The sequence below is a fragment of the Schistocerca gregaria genome, chromosome 2 (genome assembly GCF_023897955.1).
Source record: "Schistocerca gregaria isolate iqSchGreg1 chromosome 2, iqSchGreg1.2, whole genome shotgun sequence".
Lineage (NCBI taxonomy): Eukaryota > Metazoa > Arthropoda > Insecta > Orthoptera > Acrididae > Schistocerca > Schistocerca gregaria.
Genome location: NC_064921.1, coordinates 372,498,121 through 372,522,235, shown reverse-complemented (window position 1 = coordinate 372,522,235; position 24,115 = coordinate 372,498,121). Strand labels below are relative to the sequence as shown.

The 24,115-nt window shown below is 43.9% G+C and overlaps 1 protein-coding gene across 6 annotated transcripts in view; it reads left to right on the top strand.

The window, feature by feature from the left end:
- Positions 1-24,115, top strand: part of LOC126319852 (espin) — a 569,186-nt gene that overhangs the window by 455,258 nt on the left and 89,813 nt on the right. For all 6 annotated transcript variants that reach the window (XM_049993564.1, XM_049993548.1, XM_049993541.1 and 3 more), the window contains one exon: positions 9,444-9,710. In XM_049993564.1, coding sequence (XP_049849521.1) covers positions 9,444-9,710 — 267 coding nt within the window. The remainder of the gene's footprint in view (positions 1-9,443; positions 9,711-24,115) is intronic.

Below are 24,115 nucleotides of genomic sequence, written 5' to 3'. Positions count from 1 at the left end.
GAGATGTGGAGGTACATTTTCTGTATTAAAGATTTCCGACGTCTTCATTTGCCCGGATAAGTGATACAGCAGATACCACTTAGATAAAGGTGTGTGGCAATTTCTCAGCGCAGCGACGATTTCCTCTATAATTGTGCACTGACTCTCATAAATTTCGTCACGTCGTAAATTCCGTCGAGAAAACAAGCTGCAGGAAAAGATAGCGAAGTACAGTCACCACCTCTTCCAATGACGTACATTCACCACGATTGTCTTACTGCGTCTGAGGCTGTTATGTTCTACACCGCACCAGAAGGAATGCGTGTTCTGCCGTCGTGGCAATAAGATCATTTATTGGTCTCTCCTTACGTGTCGGTCTGCCGTGAAATTGACATGATGTGTTTCTGAAGCGGAAACAGTACAGGCCGATGCTCCCAAAAACGTTCCCAATTAATGCTTATCAGGATGTCATTCGTTCAGATATGTTGCGACAGGACAGCGTTTGTTGTTTATCTTGATAATCAGCACTGAAACATCACCTGCGTCAGCTGTTATCTTTTATTGTTTGGTAAACGCCAGGAGTTTGGGGCGTACTGAAAGGATTCTCATGGCTCCTCTGGCTCGTTGCAGAGGAGTTCGCAACAACGAGTGGCATCTTGGAGGTTTCCTTGAAATATACTGTTTCGCTCATTTACTTTCATATCCGTTTCGTTTTGTACCGTGAGCTGACGAGTTTTCTTCGAGTACAGACCGTAACACTCACTCACACACTACCGGCCGCCTATGATTATGCAATCTGCATTACCCTTGGTTACAGGTGAAATGCAAGTCAAATAACAGTTACGCGATTTTGTAGCAATTACTATACCGACAGCAGTAGCCTCTCAAGTAAACATAAGACAGGCCGGCAACAGCGTAATGGTCTACTTTATTTTGTTCTCTTATTAATGTTGGCATGTTTGACAGCCTCACAGTGAGCGCCGCTTCCATCTTTCACGTCTTTCATAAATTTATTTATTTTCCCTTTTTGCAACACTGCAACATTGACCATACAGCCAGGAATAGCTACAACAGTACATTAGCTAACATAAAATGTTTGTGCTAAAATAAAATGAACGACTAAGCTTAGTTTTGGGGACAGTACAATATACTAAGGAGTTTACATTACGTAAAATTCTGTTGTTACAGTGTTTTCATGCGGAATATCTTATTTAATAATAGTTGAGTTTACATATACAAATACCAGTTTGCAATTTAAAAAATTTACAAACGAGCAGTAAGCTAAGTTTTCACGCATCATTCTAACGGGACTGTCGTCATAGGTATACCTGAGGGACATGGCATTATGTACCAATTTTAAATCTGATTATCAGTTTCTTTTAACTTTTTCGCTGTCAAATTTTTCTTATTTACATTGAATCGGTAGAGTAAGGAGGTAACACTTGTAGATATGGAAAGCCCTCTTGCAAACCAGTTTACCCTACAATACTTCATGTTCTTCCTTATACTTAGTGCCACACAATACTGTGGCATCCACTTCCCTATAACTGATTGTATCTTAATCTCTGTGCGGTAGCTGGGCGCGTACGTCATCTGCTTATGGATTCCGCGCAAACCCTTTTACGCGTTCTTCAGCGATTTTGTTTATATATAGTACGTTTTAAGATAATAATAGTGCTCCATTTCAACATAAACCTGCAGGCGCGTGGAAAGCGACTGAAAACTGGTCCATGAGAAAGACTGAAACACGAACAGATGTCTTCCATTCTTGCTATTTGTTCGTGCACGCTTCTCGAACGTAGGGTATCCTCAGCTGTCGTTACAGTGTTATTGAGTGGATGGTCCAGATGTATAAAAATGCTGATATTTAAACTAAGCGTGTCTCCCCCTAAGCCATTATCAAGCGTTCGATCACAACAGCAATTGTTTTGTGGGTCAATGTGTGTCCAGAGCTGTCCGATTCAAGAAACGATTTTTGTTATGATCAAACATCTGACAATAGCCGAATCTGGTCGTGTTAATACATTAGGTCCACAGCTTTGCTTCGGCCGTTTAGCAGTAGATGGCAGTAGCGAAAAGTGGTGGTGCAAGTGGTAGGTCGTAAGTGCCATAGAATAAGCGTGGACATCGTATACTTATTGCGATCAAAATATTAGTCGATATGTGATTGCATCATAAGGTTGTCCTTGATTTAATATGTCAGCTTACGAGTCCAGTTCTCGTCATTTGCGGGAAGTTTTAATTTTCTACTTTAACGTGACTAAATCTGCCGAGTCTCATAAAATGCTGGGTAAGACCTATGGTGAGGCACCTATTAATGAAAGAATGTGCATAAAATAGTTTCAACGCTACAAGAACGATGATTTTGACGTCGAACACCGGCGTAGTGGTGGGAGAGAGAGGTTTTCGAAGGTACTAAAACGGACGCAAACAATCACCGTTATCGAAAACAATTGTTCCGTTTGAGCTGCGCACTGAAAGCCAGGCGGCAACAATACAGCGATGGACATGAGAAGGTGATTTTGCAGCACGACAGTGCTCGAGCCCATGTCGCAAAACCCGTCAAAACATACCTGGAGACGTTGAAATGAGAAGTCCTACGGCCGTACTCGCCAGACATTGCTCCCTCTGACTGCCATGTATTTCGATTAATGGCACACGGCCTGGCTGACCAGCGACTCCTGTCGTATGAGCAAGAGCAAAATTGGATCGATTCACGGATCTCCTCGAAAGATGCCCAGTTCTTCTGACGAGGGATTGGGATGCTGCCCGAAACATGGGAGATATTAGTGGCCAGCACACACAATAAAGCCTTGAAGTTCTACAAGAAACGGCGGAATCGAAGTTGTAGACCTAATACACATTTTTATGCAACTGGAGCAGTCATTCAATTAAACAAAACCTTCACTCTGACACGAGTCTCATCTCTGACTTAATTGTGAAGGGAACACTCACGGCGTTATGTTTTGAAACCAATAAGACTCAAACAGTTACAACTGCCGCTTTGATTGTCTCATGCGGAGTTATTAAATCCTTAAAAGGATCCTTCACTCAGCATTCTACTATTTTGATCAGGTGAAATAACATTAATTATCTCTGCATTTCAACGAAGACCCCGATTCAGTAGATATCGCTGATATTTCACACTCTGTAGTTCCTGCTTTAGTTTATTCCAGGATATTAATCCGGATAATGTAAGATGAAACATAAAACGTTAATTCGCAGAGAGTCGAATGTGGGTAGAAGTAGAAAGCCCAATAGACTTTTCAGTTGTTTTTTAATTTATTCGAAAAAAAGGAAGGAAGATTCGCGTTTAACGTCCCAGTGACGGCCCTGTTCTCAGCACAGATGAAATTCTCTGTTTCTTCGGGCAGATGCTGAGTGTCTGGGTAGGTGTTGAACACTGCTTGGACTTCCGCCCCCGGTAGCTGGGTGGTCAGGGTGTCAATCCTAAGGGCCTGGGTTCGATTCCCGGCTGGTTCGGAGATTTTCTCCCCTCAGGGACTGGGCGTTGTGTTGTCCTAATCATCATCATTTCATCCCCATCGACGCGCAAGTCGCCGAAGTGGCGTCAAATCGAAAGACTTGCACCAGGCGAACGGTCCACCCGATGGGAGGCCCTCGCCACACGACATTATTATACTACTTGGACAAGCACGGGCGTCAGGACCAGGCTGCCTTCCTGTCTTCAGGGATTGATTCCTTGATTTTGGAAATAATAATAAAAAATAAATACATAAATAAAAAATTGGCCAAGTGCGAGTAGGAGTCGCTCACTGACGGCCGAACGAAATTAAATCTATATTTGGGAAACGTGGACAACCAAATTCTGTTTGGCTGGATGGGGATTTGAACCATAGTCTTCTCGAATAGGAGTCCAGCGTGTAACTATTGCATCATCTTCCTTGGTATTTTCAGTAACGATATCAGTTTCTCCACAGAACTGTAGGACACATTTTTTGTGTTCAGTTAATATAAAATCGATTTCGACTCTGCACCAGGTGCAACAAATCGGTGCCGACAAATGGAGAGGAACTGTAGAGGGCGTCTTGCGGAAAAAAAACTGAGGGTAAAACCCATGCCCGGAAACACCATTCAGTGACGCCACAGAGCTCCCGAGCTACAGCTTGCACACTGACGGGAGCGTGTCGGGAAAGTCTGACAGCATCCGGGCGAAGGCGACGTCGCCAGACACAACATTATGGGTCGTACAGAATCACATCTACTGCCAAAGGAGGGGCCCCCATAATTTGTAAGCGCTGTGGCCTCGTTTGGTGATATTAAGATCAAGGATTTCTGTACTCCATGTGGTCCTCTAGGCACTCTCTACAGTACCTCGACATCATCGGTCAGCGTTGTCTCGTCTCACACCGCGAAGTCCCATCAGTCTTCTGACTGCTTCGATGCGGCCCGGCCCCAGTTCCTCTTCTGTGCCAACCTCTTCATCTCAGAGAAGAATTTATACACAACATCCTCAACTATTTGTTGGATATCTTCCACTCTTAGTGTTCTCCTACAGTTTTCACCCCCTACACTTCCCTCCGTAGCGTCGCGGAAATTATTTCCTCATGTCTTAACGCTGATACTCACAGGAAACAAAGAGTTTCAGGAGACTCCACATTGTGGCCACGTAGCGCTATACTTCTACTCTCTCATGTCTGCGTGCGACCTTCTTACATCTAGCAGCTCCACATCAGTTACCAAATGTCAATTCCCGCAGACCGATTACTCTGCCCCGTTTCAATTATCATGCTGATACTGCACCTTATCACATAGTAGATGCATTATACTAGCTTTTACATTTCCATTTCGTTCGGTGACTCATTGCTGTAGAATCTACACAAAACACTTACCTTTTAGGTACAGCAAGAGAGCTCTTTTCCTCTACAAGTGGCTCTGTCTCTGCGTGAGCTTAAACATTTATCACTGATACCCAGTTCAAAAAGTCATCGCAAATTTGAATTCATAGGGGTCAGTCTGTTTACAGTGACATAAATGGACAGTTTTACACCATGAACATTTTGACCGAGCCATACCAGTCTGATATATGGGTTTTTCCAAGGATGTAGGACATGTTGACTAAATTAGGATCCTTATGTGAGCTTATTTTCAATACGGAAAGAAGTAATTCCTACAGATTACAATGGTGGTGTGAGTGAGCGTAACGCTACTGGAACTTTTCAGATGCAAATGGCAACACGACATGCCCAGAGAATGTGCACGTGGAACTAACTGCCATTTTCTCGAACTTTGAGAAAGCTCGAATCACTAGATCACGGACATGGGAGCATCACACCGACAGATCGCACAGACTGTTCGCTGCAGCGCGACGACTGCAGAGCGAGTGGTGTCGAGATGGTCTCAGGTGAACGGTGTGGCGAGAGCTCTAGACATAGGTCGTTCTAGAAGGACTACACCACAAAAATTAGGTAGAACCGTGGGACTGGCTCTGACGAATAGACAGACAACGCAGCTCAAATCCTAGTTGAGATTACTGGCGGAGTGACACCGTGGAACCTAGGGGACAGATTGCTGGAAGCTGGGTCGAGAACTTGGGTTTCCAGGGGTCGTTTACCCTTAACACCGTACCACTGACAATAGAAACTAAGATGCTGTAGAGCCCTCGAACTGGGACACTGAGGAACATTCCGTGATTTTCGGCGATTACTCTCGCTTCTGTTTGTGTCAATCATACCGACGCCTGCGTGTCTGTAGACGACCTGGTTAAACGTCGCAGGGGTCAGCGATTCTCGAGAACCACAACTCTAGAACTCCTGGGATCATGATGTGGGGAGCAGTTTGACATGATAGCAGCATTTGCTAATTATTGAAGGGGGACTGAATGCTTGTGCTTGCCAGTATGTGGCAAGAATGGTAAATTCTGTTGTTATACTCTTCATGATCAGGGTAGTTAACAGAGTATTTTAAGTGGATAATGGAAGGCCCCACATTGCAATTCACACTACGGATGTTAGGAGCAATGTTTGAATCCCCGAGTGACCTACGCAGTGCCCTGATTTTTCACTCAATGATCATGTCTGAGATGCGTTGGGAAGACGCTTACTTTTGTCCCACCCTGCAGTCAATAATGTTCTTGGCTGACAGCATGCGTTTCAGCCGCGGAAATAAATTCGCCAAGATAACAAGCGAAGGCTTTTTGCTTCCATTCCAGAACGAACATAAGAATGTACTCGGGCCCGTGGGAGTCACTCATTATAGTGATATTCATGATGGTCATCACTTCCGAATGGAATAAAAGTTTATAGCCAGTTAATACACTCTTGGAGATTGAAATAAGAACACCGTGAATTCATTGTCCCAGGAAGGGGAAACTTTATTGACACATTCCTGGGGTCAGATACATCACATGATCACACTGACAGAACCACAGGCACATAGACACAGGCAACAGAGCAGGCACAATGTCGGCACTAGTACAGTGTATATCCACCTTTCGCAGCAATGCTGGCTGCTATTCTCCTATGGAGACGATCGTAGAGATGCTGGATGTAGTCCTGTGGAACGGCTTGCCATGCCATTTCCACCTGGCACCTCAGTTGGACCAGTGTTCGTGCTGGACGTGCAGACCGCGTGAGACGACGTTTCATCCAGTCCCAAAGATGCTCAATGGGGGATAGATCCGGAGATGTTGCTGGCCAGGGTAGTTGACTAAACACCTTCTAGAGCACGTTGGGTGGCACGGGATACATGCGGACGTGCATTGTCCTGTTGGAACAGCAAGTTCCCTTGCCGGTCTAGGAATGGTAGAACGATGGGTTCGATGACGGTTTGGATGTACCGTGCACTAGTCAGTGTCCCCTCGACGATCACCAGAGGTGTACGGCCAGTGTAGGAGATCGCTCCCCACACCATGATGCCGGGTGTTGGCCCTGTGTGCCTCGGTCGTATGCAGTCCTGATTGTGGCGCTCACCTGCACGGCGCCAAATACGCTTACGACCATCATTGGCACCAAGGCAGAAGCGACTCTCATCGCTGAAGACGACACGTCTCCATTCGTCCCTCCATTCACGCCTGTCGCGACACCACTGGAGACGGGCTGCACGATGTTGGGGCGTGAGCGGAAGACGGCCTAACGGTGTGCGGGACCGTAGGCCAGCTTCATGGAGACGGTTGCGAATGGTCCTCGCCGATACCCCAGGAGCAACAGTGTCCCTAATTTGCTGGGAAGTGGCGGTGCGGTCCCCTACGGCACTGCGTAGGATCCTACGGTCTTGGCGTGCATCCGTGCGTCGCTGCGGTCCGGTCCGAGGTCGACGGGCACGTGCACCTTCCGCCGACCACTGGCGACAACATCGATGTACTGTGGAGACCTCACGCCCCACGTGTTGAGCAATTCGGCGGTACGTCCACCCGGCCTTCCCTATGCCCACTATACGCCCTCGCTCAAAGTCCGTCAACTGCACATACGGTTCACGTCCACGCTGTCGCGGCATGCTACCAGTGTTAAAGACTGCGATGGAGCTCCGTACGCCACGGCAAACTGGCTGACACTGACGGCGGCGGTGCACAAATGCTACGCAGCTAGCGCCATTCGACGGCCAACACCGCGGTTCCTGGTGTGTCCGCTGTGCCGTGCGTGTGATCATTGTTTGTACAGCCCTCTCGCAGTGTCCGGAGCAAGTATGGTGGGTATGACACACCGGTGTCAATGTGTTCTTTTTTCCATTTCCAGGAGTGTATCTGCTTTGCGGTGATCGCATCCACTAAGTTTGATAAATATCGTAGTTGGTGCTTTATGGTGTACCTCTTAAAATTTTCTTGAATGTAGGTATTCCTACTCTAAGAGATGACAGCTTAGTGAGTATATAGTGCCTTGCAGTGACAAATGGTTAAGAAGGTCCACGCCTCTGATTCTTTGGAGAGAATTATGTCGTCGAGTCATGACTTTTTGTGACTAGAGTAATTAAGAAACAGATGGGGTGCGACTGGTCAAAAATGTACCTGCAGCTCGGTTACTCCTTCCTCCAATTTTACAGATGGATTAGAGCTTACCTCCAGAACTGCCGTCTTCTGTACAGTCAGCAGTGGATCTTTCTAAGGAAAACAAGTGTTTCACTTCAGAGAGACATGACGAAATGCTACAGAAGCAACTGAGAAGTGGCGGAATAATCACGTTCTGTATTTTGCTGTTAAGAACAATGTAAATTGCGAGACAGCCTTCACAGTGTGTGAAAACCCAAGAATAAAATATTTCAAATACTATTATTGTCACAAGCGAAGTATCCACAGAAAATTAATACATTAGTTACCCGAGGAAAAGGCAGTGAGAGTACATTCAGCCTTTCTGGAAAGTTGCTTTTAATATTAAGAGAGAACCAATTAAGAGAAAGTACACAAGCAAAAATATGGCTCTGAAAACTATGGGACTTATATCTGAGGTCATCAGTCCCCTAGAACTTAGAACTACTGAAACCTAATTAACCTAACGACATCACACACATCCATGCCCGAGGCAGGATTCGAACCTGCGACCGTAGAGGTCGCGTGGTTCCAGACTGAAGCGCCTAGAGCCGCTCGGCCACGACTGCCGGCTACACAAGCAGCGAGGCATGACTGAGATTTAGGTGTGGAAACGACGTCGCGAACTCACTGGTTACCACAAATGCGTTGAAGATTAGTCAGTTGTCTGCAGGCTATTCGGATTTTAATCGCGAATTCACTGGACACGTCTCGCTACAAAGTAATGAAGACCAGAAAGTGCTGCGCCAAAGGCGGCAGATGTACAGTAATCGATCGAAGTCGCTTCAGATTAGGAACTGGAACGTACGTCTCCCCTTTTTACTACCTCGGAGGCGACGTACTAGTGTTGCTACTCGGAAGAAAAGGTAGTAATTCTGTGCTTCCCACCTGCCTAGGGAGGCGGAACTGTCTCTCCTTTGCCGTGTCGGACGGAGAAGAGAGAGTGACGCCTGTTGCTTTACGCTGGTCATTTTGAGGATGCGCCAAATCGACACTGACGCGGAAAACAGTGTCTCCCTACGTGAAGCGTTGCTTTGAAGCAAGTGTAAACTTAACGGCTAAAGTCTACCTTTCCGACAGGTCAGCTATCACCAGATCATTTTACTCATTTGGTTTTTAGAAAACGAGAAAATTTGCGGACCTTCTTCTCTGGTAGTGCTTTATCTTGGGAATACATTGGTCGCTCCAGAATTACTGGGAAGAATTACCTGTAAGGGTGAAAACTGTCTTTCAGATTTATCAGCTCGCTAATTAGGAATGTAATGCACCCTTGATTACAGTCATTTGTTTCTTGGTCTTTATTACATTTCAGTTCTGCACTTGCATTTTAAATTACTTAAAAAATTTATATCCCTTTCTTTGTAAGGCTGAACGAAATGGTCGCTGGGACCTATCAGAATGGGTGCGTGTGTGTGTGCTGGCGAAGTCTCTCGTTTACGAAGCACTGTTGGTGAGGCGTGCCCGCCGGCTGGTGGTGTTGCAGTGCGCGTGGAGGTGCACCAGAGCAGCAGCTCGGGCGCCGGCTCCGACGAGAACCTCAGCGACGTGAGCAGCGAGCCGCCCACCGCCCCCGTGTCCGCCGCGGGGCCCGTCAGCGCCGCCCACGCGCACGCGCCGCCCTCCGTGGCCGGCGACCACGACCACGACCACGACTACGAGGACATCAACCTGGTGCACGACCACGCCAACAACAAGGATGCAGACTCGCTCGCGCAGACTTCGCGCGCGCCGTCCATGGCGCCTTCTACAGGTACGGCGTCACTCGGCCGAATTAAATGTATGCTAGCTTTATTTATTTGGTTATTTCGGAAGCAGATGGAAGCTACCTATATACGGAAAATTTTAATAGGCGATTTTATAATTAGATATTTTAACCAGCCAAAGGCGACGACGACATCTTTCTATAAGTTTTATGTGACTGTGAAACCTAGTCACGAAAAGCTAATCGCTATTGAGAAAGCTTAAATAATTAGTATTGCCGACAGACCGCACAATGTTTCTGTTACCTTACTCCATGTGGGGATACAACTAGTAAGATATTCGCTATAGTATAAAGTAACCTTTACCATTCTCTGTACAGTGTCTCTCGGAGTTTGCACACTACTGGCCAATAAAATTTGCACATAAGAAGAAATGCAGATGATAAACTGGTATTCATTGGACAAATATATTATACTAGAACCGACATCTGATTACATTTTCACGTAATTTGGGTGCATAGATCCGGAGAAATCAGTACCCAGAACAACCACCTCTGGCCGTAATAACGGCCTTTATACGCCTGGGCATTGAGTCAAACAGAGCTTGGATGGCGTGTACAGGTACAGCTGCCCATGCAGCTTCAACACGATACCACAGATCATCAAGAGTAGTGACTGGCGTAATTAACGAGCCAGTTGCTCGGCCAACATTAACCAGACATTTTCAGTTGGTGAGAGATCTGGAGAATGTGCTGGCCAGGGCAGCAGTCGAACATCTTCTGTATCCAGAAAGGCCCGTACAGGACCTGCAGCATGCGGTAATGCATTATCCTGCCGACATGTAGGGTTTCGCAGGGATCGAATGAAGGGTAGAGTCACGGGTCGTAACACTTCTGAAATATAACGTCCACTGTTCAAAGCGCCGTCAATGCGAACAAGAGGTGACCGAGACGTGTAACCAATAGCAAGCACCCCATACCATCACGCTGGGTGACACGCCAGTATGGAGATAACGAATACACGCTTCCAGTGTGCGTTCACCGCGATGTCGCCAAACACGGATGCGACCATCATTATGCTGTAAACAGAACCTCGATTCATCCGAAAAAATGATGTTTTGCCATTCGTGCACCCATGTTCGTCGTTGGGTACACCATCGCAGGCGCTCCTGTCTCTGATGCAGCGTCAAGAGTAACCGCAGCCATGGTCTCCGAGCTGATAGTCCATGCTGCTGCAAACGTCGTCGAACTATTCGTGCAGATGGTTGTTGTCGTGCAAACGTCCCCATCTGTTGACTCAGGGATCGAGACGTGGCTGCACGATCCGTTACAGCCATGCGGATAAGATGCCTCTCATCTAGGCTGCTAGTGATAAGAGACCGTTGGGATCCAGCACGGCGTTCCGTATGACCCTCCTGAACACACAGATTCCATATTCTACTAACAGTCATTGTATCTCGACCAACGCGAGCAGCAATGTCGCTATACGATGAGCAGCAATGTCGCTATACGATAAATCGCAGTCGCGATAGGCTACAATCCGACCTTTATCAGAGTCGGAAACGTGATGGTACGCATTTCTCCTCCTTACACGAAGCATCACAATAACGTTTCACGAGGCAACGCCGGTCACCTGCTGTTTGTGTATGAGAAATCGGTTGGAAACTTTCCTCATATCAGCACGTTGTAGATGTCGCCACCGGCGCCAGCCTTGTGTGAATGCTGTGAAAAGCTAATCATTTGCATATCACAGCATCTTCTTCCTTTCTTCCTATCTGTTAAATTTCGCGTCTGTAGCACGTCATTTTGTTGATGTAGCAAATTTAATGCCCGTAGTGTATGTTCAGGGTTACCAAAATAAAACAGTCTCGGGAAATATTTCGTGCCATTTATGGTAGACAACTCAACTTAACCACCAGCTCTCAGGACAGATGACGTAAGCTGGATTGCTTCTCTTAAAGGTCATGAAATATTTTCCGGGCCTGATTTCTTTTGCTCATCCCGTAGACGTAGAAACTTTTTTTTAACACAAAACTAGGGGATTTTTGGTGGGTCTGGTACACCATCGTACTGAGGTACACTGTACTGAGGACGTCCTCCAGCTTTCCCGGACAAAAATATGACATAAATTGAAGTAGGTGGACATAACGTTACAAAGGAGGACATTTGGTTTATTTCTTAGGTATTGTCAGTTTGGTGCTCGAATTTGGAATTGAATATGAGAAAAAGAGATTTCATAGACTCTTCTAGAGGTAGTTTAAAGCCTCTTTTATAAAATAAAAATAAAAATAAACTCAAATGCGTCACTAAATGTGAAGAAAAGTTACGAAAAATTTTACACAGTTGTAAATGAAACAAACAATCTCGCTCATGGTTGAAACGCAGCCCCTAACTTCAATGTCATGTAACTCGATTTTTAGTTAACTTAGGAGGGAAAAGTAATGCACCTCAAAAAGTGGTTTTTTCTGGTCCCTTAATCAAGTTCTAGATGCGCTCCCCTTACGGCACGTGCACTATCTAGTCGATATTCCAACTCAATCACCAACCGTTGTAAAACGTCAGTGCCAATTGTCTCAATAGCTGCCTTCATTCTTGGTTCAGATCAGCTACGTCAATAAAGCTGCCATCTGGTTTGATTTTCTGTAACAATTGCAGTCTGTACTGAAGCAGATGCTTTCGGAGTCCCCGGTGCACAGTCGTACGAGGCATCTGCAATTCTTTGGTTCCTTACCAACAGATTTCTGTGGCGAACACTGGAAAGCCTATCGGATTTCCTCCGTATCTTCCACATCTGCTTGGCCTGCCTATTTGGAGCTTCAAATCCACGTTCCCTGTTTCCATGAAGTTCCTGTCCCATTTTCTTATGGATGGTTGATAGGGTAGTGGTTTCACGTATCGCCTACTGAAATTTCACTCAACTTGGATGTCTGACTTCGATTCAATAAACCACAACAACATTCTGCTTTTTCCTATGCGGATTCCATTCCTAGATTCATATTTGGCGCTGCTGCCACCATCCATCAACAAAGGAAATGTTTTTGAGGTATGTTCCTCTTGTCACCTAGAAAAGGAAAACGTTTATTCATTACCTTACATGAAGTAAGTGAGTTGGTGCATCAGACAAACTTTGTTTTTTTTTTTTTCTCTAAGTCCATTACAAGTTGAGTTGTGTGACACTGAAATGTAAAGTACCTTTCGGACGCTCTGTATATGTGGTGATTTGAAGATCTCATGTCAGTTCCTTGAAGAGGAAAGTGGCTTTACTGAAGGCTCCTGTTTTGTAAGCGATTGGTACCGTAGGGCAAGGGATCAACATTGGTCCACAACACATTGTCCTGCAGAAAAATATTGAAGCTTAGGGGTGAGAAGGTTTTGCGCAAGAACCTCTTCAATTCAAAGAAAAAAATTATCTTACCACCAGCTCCATATACTTATAAGTTGAGCCTAATGAAACAGTTTTTGGAAATGGAGAATGTTTCAAGAATCTATGCAAAAAGTTTCGCAGAATCTGAGAGAAATGATAGCGAAACAAGATGTGTTGGTTGCAACTGACATTCGAAGAATGATGTTCGGTTCCAACTTCGAATCAAAAATGACATCGAAGGAGACGGACGTTTGCTTATCATTCAAGCAAGTTATTACTAAGATATCTGACAGCAAAAAGGACCCATATTATATTTTTATTGTAGCCAACACGCTGGAAAAGTACAGTATAGTCTGTTCCATGCGCTTCAAGATTCGCTTTCAGAACAGTCATCTTGTCTCTTTCCGGGAAAAGTTGGGTGATGTCAGTCAGGAATAAGGAGAACGCATCCGTCAAGTCATCAAACATCGGAAGACGGTATCAGTGTCCCTGCAATACGAATATCCCTGGAGACTAAAGTTGGCCATTTCTCCGAAAAGCAAAGCAGCCATTTCAGCGGAGAAAAAGCTGTATTAGATGCTTCACGGAGAGGCGATAAATGAAATGAAAGGCTGTTATAAAGAAAACAGATATCACATACTCTCTGATTTATTTTGATCGGTTTTTCCCGTCAGATATTTATTGCTTTAGTGGCAGATCTTTACAGCTTGTAAGAGGCGATGCCCGAAAAGTTTTCATGATTATTCTTCATTAAAACCACTGCTCATACTGAAATTTTCTGTTCATTGCAATTATATATGATTTTGCTAATTTTCTAGGTTATAGAAAAGTCTCATTGTGACAAAATTATACCTGATTTAAAAATCTGAGATCAGTCACGGATGCGGTGTAAGAATAAGTTACCTAACAAAAAGTAATCAAATATATTCCTAGCCCGCGTTGTTTTAATATCCTATGTTTAACGAAACAGTAGAGAGATAGTATTTACCTGCAGAGTGGTGGACGTGTCTCTTTTGTAATCTTCTCTCGCGATCATTTTCTTGCTGTTAAGTATATTAGAGGAAAGAGTTGCGCTTTGAACTCTTGACTTCGTTATTCTGATGTGTTGGATCGTGTACGTTCCCTCCCGAGTTCACTTGATGTCTGAACAGCTGAACACGAAAGTAAGCGCACCGATAACGTAGTCTACTGAATGTTATCATAATGATTACGGCCTGTCTGTGGAATCCTTATCTATCGGCACATCTAAGCGAATTATTTTGTTCCATTGATGGCAGTCTCATGTTTTTCCTCTGTGCGATAACGCAGCCTCCTTCGCAACAAACACACACACTTTACTCTGCAGGTGAAGAGCGTATACCTGAGTTTGACCCGGGCAGCATTAATTTACACGTCATGCGTGGAGCTCCCTAACCACTCGCATCAGTCACGCCGAGGCCTGCGTACGTCGCTTAATCGCCCGTCTCCGCTCTTCTTCTACTACAGCCTGGCTGTCTGGGTGCGGGGTTTTTTTGCCTGATGGGCACCCTGCCTTATTACGTGTGATCTTCATCACACCTTGTGTAACACACCAGAGCACTAGAAGTGAAAGGTGTGCGCGGCATTTAATGACCAGTAATACGCCTTTCTTTTCCAATTCCACTCCTGAATTTTAGGACAGTGAAGTGCATATCATTAGTGACACTGTTTTATGGACCATTAGAACGTGCTCTGAGGCATATTTCTTTGGGAGACAACCACCGCTGGAAACAGTAAGTTATTTTTCGATTTCATATTAGTTTTGTAGGATGTAGATTTAAGTGTCAGGAAGTTGTTTCTGAAAGTATTTGTATGGAGTGAAACGTGGACGATAAATAGTTTAGCCATGAAGAGCATAGAAGCTTTCGAAATGTGGTGCTACAGAAGAATGCTGAAGATTAGATGGGTAGATCACATAACTGATGAGGAGGTACTGAATAAAATTGGAGAGAAGAGAAATTTGTGGCACAACTTGACTAGAAGAAGGGATCGCTTAGTAGGACACATTCTGAGGCATCAACGGCTCTCCAATTTAGTATTGGAGGGCAGCGTGGAAGGTAAAAATCGTATAAGGAGACCAAGAGATGAATACACTAAACAGATTCAGAAGGATGTAGGTTGCAGTAGGTACTGGGAGATGAAGAAGCTTGCACATGATAGAATAGCATAGAGAGCTGCATCAAACCAGTCTTCGGACTGAAGACCACAACAACAACAAACTTATAATCACAATATGTCCGCTTTGTAATGTACAATTGTAATATTACCAGGCCCAGAATTTAATTAAATCTGAAAGAAACTATTTAGACTGTCAAAATACATAAAGATGAGCCCGAGAGCTCGAAATGCACCATGCATTGAAATACAATCATGATTGTGACTTAAGGGTGTTGTTCTTTGTTTTAGAAACGTATCTCATTCCATCTTCTATCCTTTTGTTTTTTACTTAATATCTACAGCCTGTACATTTTACCACAGAAATGATTGCGCCTTGATAAAACTGGAACTACACAGCTGGGTTAACAGCTAACAGTTGTGCTGTGCAAGGGTCATAACACTCAGCAGTTTCTGGCAACGGCCTTATACGTCACAAATCGACCGTTTCGCGGTTGGCCATTCACAGCTAGGCAGTTTCAGCTAGTTAAACAGCTTTACGTTCGATAATTAACAATTGCATGTTTACAGGCTCTGTAGATGTCTGTTGCAGAAGGAGGAGAACGAAAGCCTGGAAATATTGATTAGGGTTTAGAAAAAATGAAAAAAAAAAAAATGCTTTTGAGGAAACGCATTTGAGACGTTTCGAGAACCGGGAGTCTAGTCTCTAAAGTAAGTTCTCACGTACAAGCAGTCTTTGGCTACAGTAATAATAAACAGAATCCTGTTTCCAGAAAGAAAGTAGGATTAGGGTTTAACGTGCCATCGACGACTATGCCGTTAGAGACGAATCAGGTACTCGGATTGGGAAAGAAGGAAATCGGCCCTGTGAGGAGAACGTTCCCGCTATTCACTGTATTCGGTTTACGGAAATCGCCTAAAGCCTAAATCTGTATGGCCGAACGGGGATATGAATTTTGGTCCTCCCGAAGACGAATGCCGTGCTTTGCCACTGCGTCACCTCACTTACTGCTAGTCCATCCTGAAACAGAGAGTTTTATCCTCGTTGCTGCTGTAGCCACTATAAAGAACAAAGCGCGACAGCCGCCAAGTACCACAGCCTTCACGAAACAAACGGATTGAAAACATGACTTGCTGTTTTATTTCCGAAGACTGGTTTGACGCAGCTATCCACCCTACTCTGTCGTGTGCAAACCTCTTCGTTTCTGCAAAACTACTGCTACCTACATCAGTTTTAGCCTGCTTACTGTAATCACTCCTTGGTATCCCTCTTGAAGTTTTATACCCACGTTCCCTCCATTACCGAACTGACTATTCGTTGATTCCTCAGGATGTGCCTGTAAACCGATCGCTTCCTGTAGTCAAGTTGTGCCGTCGATTTCTTTTCTCACAAATTCGATTAGGTATCTCCTCCTTAGTTTCTAGAGTTACCAATCTGATCATCATTCTTCTATAGCAAAGCATTTCATATTCTCTTCTTGTCTGAACTGTCTATCGTCCACCTTTCACTTCAGTAAAAGGCTACACTCCATGGAAGTACCTTCATAACAGCCTTCCTAACGTTAACGTTTACGTTATATTTTACCAAAGTCCTCTTTTTCAGAAACGCTTTTCTTACTACTGCCGTCTGCATTTTATATCAGCTCTACTTCCGTCATTGTTAGTTATTCAGCTACCCAAACATCTCAGTAATCAACTATCCTCATCTTGTTTAATTCGACAGCATTCCATTATCCCTATTTTACCCTCGTTAATGTTCACTTACAACCTCTTTTCAAGACGCTATCCACTCCGTTAAACTGCTCTTCCAAGTCATAACAGAATTACAATGTCATCGGTAAACTGAGAAGTTTTTAATTCTTCCCCCTGAACATATACTCCCGTTCCCAATTTCTGTTTCGCTTCCTTTATTGCTTCCTCAGTGTACAGATTGAATAACATCGGGGATAGGCTGCAGTCCTGTTTCACTGCCCTCTCAACCACTGCTCCTCTTTCCTGTCTTTCGACTCTTATAACTGCAGTATGGTTTCTATAAACATTATAAATAACGTTAAGCTCCTTCTATTTTACCCCTGCTACCTTCAGAGTATCAATATCGCATCTCCTATGCATTTTTCATCTACTTCCTCTTCTCTTTCTCTAATACCAGCTTTGTGTTCACTGCTTCGCTGGCGTGTACTGTATAGTATGCACTTTTTTTTCTTTTGTTTTTCCTTCATTGAGTTTGTATGTTGTTGCGGCGATTGCTCATTGTAATCTACACACTGTGCAGACAATGTACTGCTCTACGCAAACTAAGCTACAGACATAGTATTAAAATTTAGGAAAGCAGTCCCTCGTATAAGATTTGCACAAATTTTTTACTTGAATTTAAGTATTCTTTCACATACTGTTCATGTACAAATCAACAATCTATAAACTAGTACCTGTTCATCTCAAACGGATATTCCTGTACACAGAATCAAATCTATTTTGTCTTCAATAACGATTAGTCTGCATAATAATTATAACAAATTTTATACACATATATTACTCCTACTGAAAAATTAATGTATTAAAGATCTGTTACTTTTTCTGTAATTTCGGCAAAGCCGATCTGTCCCGGTGACTGTTAGATAGCTTTCTTTGATTTAGTTCATAAATTGCAACATCCTACGCTTTTCTCGTGAATGAAGGCCATTGAAGCATGGTGTTTTCCGAATGAACTTCTGACCAAAAGACTATTCTGATTTCATAATGCAATATTTTTACAAAATTTTTCATCCCCCGCGAGGTTTTAACTTCCAAAACCACTAACACATATTTTTTTAAAGTCATACCCGAGAAATCAAGTACCAATTTTCGTAGATGTGCCTTTATTCATTTAATAATGATTATTTAAAAACACGTTTCATCTACTATTTCACCCCTTTATGGGTTGAATTTTGAAAATCCCTTCTTAAGCTATACCTGTAGTATAAGATCAACACCATCTCCAAATTCCAAGTTTCTATCCGTAGCGGCTTGGGCTGCGCGATGAGTCAGTAAATCAGTCAGAACATGTCCTTTCCTACGTAGAAAAGACAGTTCAAGTTTGCTTCCCTTACATATATTGAATCCATCTTTTAGTTTTCCCTTCTTTGCCTAGTACTGGGTTACTATTTGAGCTCATAATATTCATACAGTTGCTTCTCTTTTCTCCAATTGCCTCTCTCATTTTCATTGAGGCAGCATCCACCTGTCCCTAATTATGCATGTTTTTACAGCCTCGTTTTTGTCTTCTAGCCATTTCTGCTTAGCTATCAAATCATTTTTTAGACTTCTGTTTTACCTTTCGCCTGCTTGTCCTTTGCCGCATTTTTAAGTTCTCTCGTTTCTTCAGTGAAGTTCAATATCTCCTTTTTTAACCAAACATTTCTACTAGGCATTTTACCTATTTGATCCCCTGCTGCCTACACTGTTTCATTCCTCAAAGCTGCTCATCTGTCTTCTACTGTATTCCTTTCTTCAGTTTTAATATACAGTCCCTAGCCAATAAATTATTTTCAGAGTCAGCATCTGCCTCTGCACATGTTTTTCTGTCAAGCGGGTTCGCCTTTCATTCGTTTCCCTAACCACATCTTCTCCTACTGTTTTTCCTTATCTTCCTTTTCCTACTATCGAATTACAGTTACCCATCATAATTAAATTTTCGTCTCCCTTACTTCATCAGACATTATATCAGTCTCTTCTTCATCTGCGTAGCTAGTTGGCGTATAAACGTGTGCTACTGCAGTGGGTGTTGGCTTCGGGTCTATATTGGCCACGATGATGCGTTCACTTCAAATGGTTCAAATGGCTCTAAGCACTATGGGACTTAACATCTGAAGTCATCAGTCCCCTAGAACTCAGAACTACTTAAACCGAACTAACCTAAGGACATCACACACATCCATGCCCGAGGCAGGATTCAAACCTGCAACCGTAGCGGTCGCGCGGTTCCAGACTGAAGCGCCTAGAGCCGCCCGGCCACATCGGCCCGCTGCGTTCACTATGCTATTCATAGTACCTTAAACAAATTCCTTTTTTCCTTAATCCTTAATAAAGCAGCTTCTACATTACATACATTTCATCTTGTGTCGAGAACCCTGTAAAGCAGGACTCCTGTTCTTCCCCCCAATGCACTTCAGTAACTTCCACTATAACTAAGTCAACCTATTTATCTCCCTTTTTAAGTTCTGCAACCTTCCACGCTCTAACATTCTAATCTTAAGACCCGCAGAATACCAGTTATGTTTTTCCTGATGACGGCATCATCCTGTATTATCCCACCCGGAGATACGAATGGGATCTATTTCATCTCTGTAATATTTTACGCAAGAGGACGCCATCATCATCAAGCCACACGGTAGAGCTGGATGAGATCGGGAATAAAATAACAGCTTTAGTTTCCCCTTGCTTTAAGCCGCTCGCAGCACCAGCACAGACAATGTTTAAATATAACGCTAGAAATAGTTAGGAGAGCACAGAATCGACGAGGGAGCGCAAAATAAGCACTATTCACCCGAGAAGTATTTCCTTTTCCGCTTATTAGTCACTTATTCGTCTGCGTTAACGTTTTTTTTTTTTTTTTTTGTATAGAAATCAACGCATGAAACAGAAAAAAAGCGTTTTTGCTGTGGTGTACGCCTTACAATGCACTCTTGATCCATTGTTATATTTTATTTATACCATTTGTATTCATCACACATGAGTACATAACAGAATTTCTACATTTTCTTTCGCATCGGAGAACATGCATAGTCACGGTATTTTCAAAACCCTAAACAATGGCAGACGAAAATCTCCCCAGAGATCTTTTGTTCACTTAGCAGCGCAATATCATAAAATCAGGGAGACCAGCCTCTGCAGCAGTTCTGCCATTGTTAGAATATATCCAGTCTTATTCACTAACTGGATAGGAGCCTTCTGCGGCATATTAAGGTTTTGTTTCCAAGTTCCTTGATACGGAAGGGTTTCACTAACTCAAACCGCGTGCACCATTGTGAGCGGAGGACTCTGATACTTTCTGGACTAACTGTACTACCGGCCGCACTAAGAATGATCATCTTGTACTCTGTGTCCAACGAAATTGTCGTCGATTTGACGTTAAATCGTAATCCTACTTCCTTCGCTCAGTGGGACTTGTACGCTGCTCTCTGTTCCTCAATTTCCCTCAAAAAGCCGCAGAACGATGTCAAGAGTACAATGACGCTACAAATGTCATGGGATAGCGATATGCGCACATACAAATGGCGGCAGTATCACGTATACAAGGTACGAAAGGTCAGTGCATTGACGGAGCTGTCATTTGTACTCAGGTGATTCACGTGAAAAGGTTTCCGACGTGATTATGCGCTTGGAATGCTAATTGGAGCTAGACGCTTGGGGTATTCCATTTCGGATATCGTTAGGGAAATCAATATTCCGAGATCCACAGCATCAAGAGTCTGCCGAGAACACCAATTTTCAGGCGTTACCTATCACCACAGACAATGCAGCGGCCGACGGTCTTTACCAACGACTGAGACCAACGACATTTGCATGGAGTTGTCAGTGCTAACAAATAAGTAACACTGCGTGAAATAACCGGAGAAATCAATGTGGGACGAACGACAAACATATCCTTTAGAACAGTGCGGCGAAATTTGGAGTTAATGGCAGCAGACGACCGACGCGAGTGCCTTCGCTAACAACACTGACATCGCCCGTAGTGCTTCTGGGCTCGTGGCCATATTGGCTGGACTCCACACGACTGGAAAACCGTAGCCTGATCAGATGAGTCCCGATATCAGCTGGTAAGAGCTGGTAGCAGGGTTCGAGTGTGGCGCAATTTGTCAACAAAGCACCGTGTAAGCTAATGGTGGCAACATAAATGGTGTGGGGTGCGTTTACACGGAATGGATTGGGTCATCTGGTCAAACTGAAGCCCTCATTGACTGGAACTCGTTAAGGGAACGATCTATTGACACGTAATCAGCATGGCTTCAGAAAACATCGCTCTTGTGCAACGCAGCTAGCTCTTTATTCGCACGAAGTAATGGCCGCTATCGACAGGGGATCTCAAGTTGATTCCGTATTTCTAGATTTCCGGAAAGCTTTTGACACCGTTCCTCATAAGCGACTTCTAATCAAGCTGCGGAGCTATGGGGTATCGTCTCAGTTGTGCGACTGGATTCGTGATTTCCTATCAGGAAGGTCGCAGTTCGTAGTAATAGACGGCAAATCATCGAGTAAAACTGAAGTGATATCAGGTGTTCCCCAGGGAAGCGTCCTGGGACCTCTACTGTTCCTGATCTATATAAATGACCTGGGTGACAATCTGAGCAGTTCTCTTAGACTGTTCGAAGATGATGCTGTAATTTACCGTCTAGTAAGGTCATCCGAAGACCAGTGTCAGTTGCAAAGCGATTTAGAAAAGATTGCTGTATGGTGTGTCAAGTGGCAGTTGACGCTAAATAACGAAAAGTGTGAGATGATCCACATGAGTTCCAAAAGAAATCCGTTGGAATTAGATTACTCGATAAATAGTACAATTCTCAAGGCTGTCAATTCAACTAAGTACCTGGGTGTTAAAATTACGAACAACTTCAGTTGGAAGGACCACATAGATAATATTGTCGGGAAGGCGAGCCAAGGGTTGCGTTTCATTGGCAGGACACTTAGAAGATGCAACAAGTCCACTAAAGAGACAGCTTACACTACACTCGTTCGTCCTCTGTTAGAATATTCCTGCGCGGTGTGGGATCCTTACCAGGTGGGATTGACGGAGGACATCGAAAGGGTGCAAAAAAGGGCAGCTCGTTTTGTATTATCACGTTATAGGGGAGAGAGTGTGGCAGATATGATACACGAGTTGGGATGGAAGTCATTAAAGCATAGACGTTTTTCGTCGCGGCGAGACCTTTTTACGAAATTTCAGTCACCAACTTTCTCTTCCGAATGCGAAAATATTTTGTTGAGCTCAACCTACATAGGTAGGAATGATCATCAAAATAAAATAAGAGAAATCAGAGCTCGAACAGAAAGGTTTAGGTGTTCGTTTTTCCCGCTCGCTGTTCGGGAGTGGAATAGTAGAGAGATAGTATGATTGTGGTTCGATGAACCCTCTGCCAAGCACTTAAATGTGAATTGCAGAGTAGTCATGTAGATTTAGATGAAGTTCAGGTAGCTGGAGACCATTTGCAGCCATTTATGGGTTTCATGTTCCCAAACAACGATGTCATGTCACTGAGCGACAACTGTTCGCGATTGGTTTGAAGAACATTCTGGACAGTTCCAGCGAATGATTTGGCCACCCAGATCGCCCGACATGAATCCCATCGAACATTTACGGGACATAATCGAGAGCTCATTTCGTGCACAGAATCCTGCACCGGCGGCACTTTCACAGTTATGGTCGGCTGTAGAGGCAGCATGACGCAATGATTCGGCAGGAGACTTTCAACGACTTGTTGAGTCCATGCCTCGTCGAGCTGCTGCACTACGCCGGCAAAAAGGAGGTCCGACAGGATATTATGAGGTATCGCACGGCTTTTGTCAGCTCACTGTATGAAACGTCGTACTGTTTGTCTTCCTAATAAAGTTTTTCCATAGTTTTTACATCAGTTACGAAAACTAATAATATAATTTAATCTTAACAACATGGAGCGTGACGAGATAAGAGTCGCATTGTGGAGAGTTACATCAGAATACAGAACATACTTCATCACAATTTGATTTAACTCCACAGACAGCACCATAGTGCAGTGCCTTCGAAGCAATAATTAACAACAGACCACAAGTGTTTTCAAAAGACAACAGGATTATACCACACGAATAAGGTGGTTTCAGAAACAGGGAAGGTGCCGCTGACCAATTATTAAAACTATCTTGCAAAGCAGAAGAAGCCTGCAGTTTAACACATCTGACTGCTGCCCTCTTTCTGGACATAGAACGCGCCTTTGATTAGGTATGCCGTGTGGGACTTCTTCTCAAAATGCTAAAATACAGCTTCCAGCCTGAAATAGTAAATTAATAGCTAACCTCACTGGAAACAGAAAAGTACAAGTACGGTGATCAAAAATAGTCCTACTTAGCAGCCAAAGCGGGAGTCCCTCTGGGTTCCGTGATCTCCCCGTTGTCGTATACGATATATACAGCTAACATCCCAAGACCGAGATGGTGAAATGAAGAAAGAGCTCTGTACGCGGATGATGCCACTTATTCGTGTCAAGCACCCACCTGCGGCACAATCAATGAAAAAGCCAACACCTACGTCAGCGAACTTGAAACCTGGCTCAGTAAACCGAGAATCCGACTTAATTAAACCAAAAGTCAACTTATCCTATTCAGACGTAGAAATATTACTAATCGCTAACAGCAGGACCACCACAAACTTAGCCTCGAGCTTGGCCACAAGAAGTTACTCCACAACGAAAGGTCAAATATCTTGGAATCTATCTAGATGAACTCTTAAATTGGCAGAAAAACACTATGAAAAGACTGCGTAAGCTGAAAACTGAAGCCGGCCGTGGTGGACGTGCGGTTCTAGGGGCTACAGTCTGGAACCACGCGACCGCTACAGTCGCAGATTCGAATCCTGCCTCGGGCATGGATGTTTGTGATGTCCTTAGGTTAGTTAGGTTTAAGTAGTTCTAAGTTCTAAGGGACTGATGACCTCATGGATGTTTGTGATGTCCTTAGGTTAGTTAGGTTTAAGTAGTTCTAAGTTCTAAGGGACTGATGACCTTAGAAGTTAAGTCCCATAGTGCTCCGAGCCATTTATGGAAAATGAAGTACCGAACACGTGGAGTGGAGCAACCAGTTGCACTTCTTAGATACAAAATGATTGTCAGAACGATTCTCGTATATTTATATCAAGCCTGGATTATGTAATCTAACCAGACAAAGAAGAAATTCTATCTCCTGACCGGAGGAAGCTTCGAATAGCTGGAGATCTGAAAATCATTCCCATGCAATT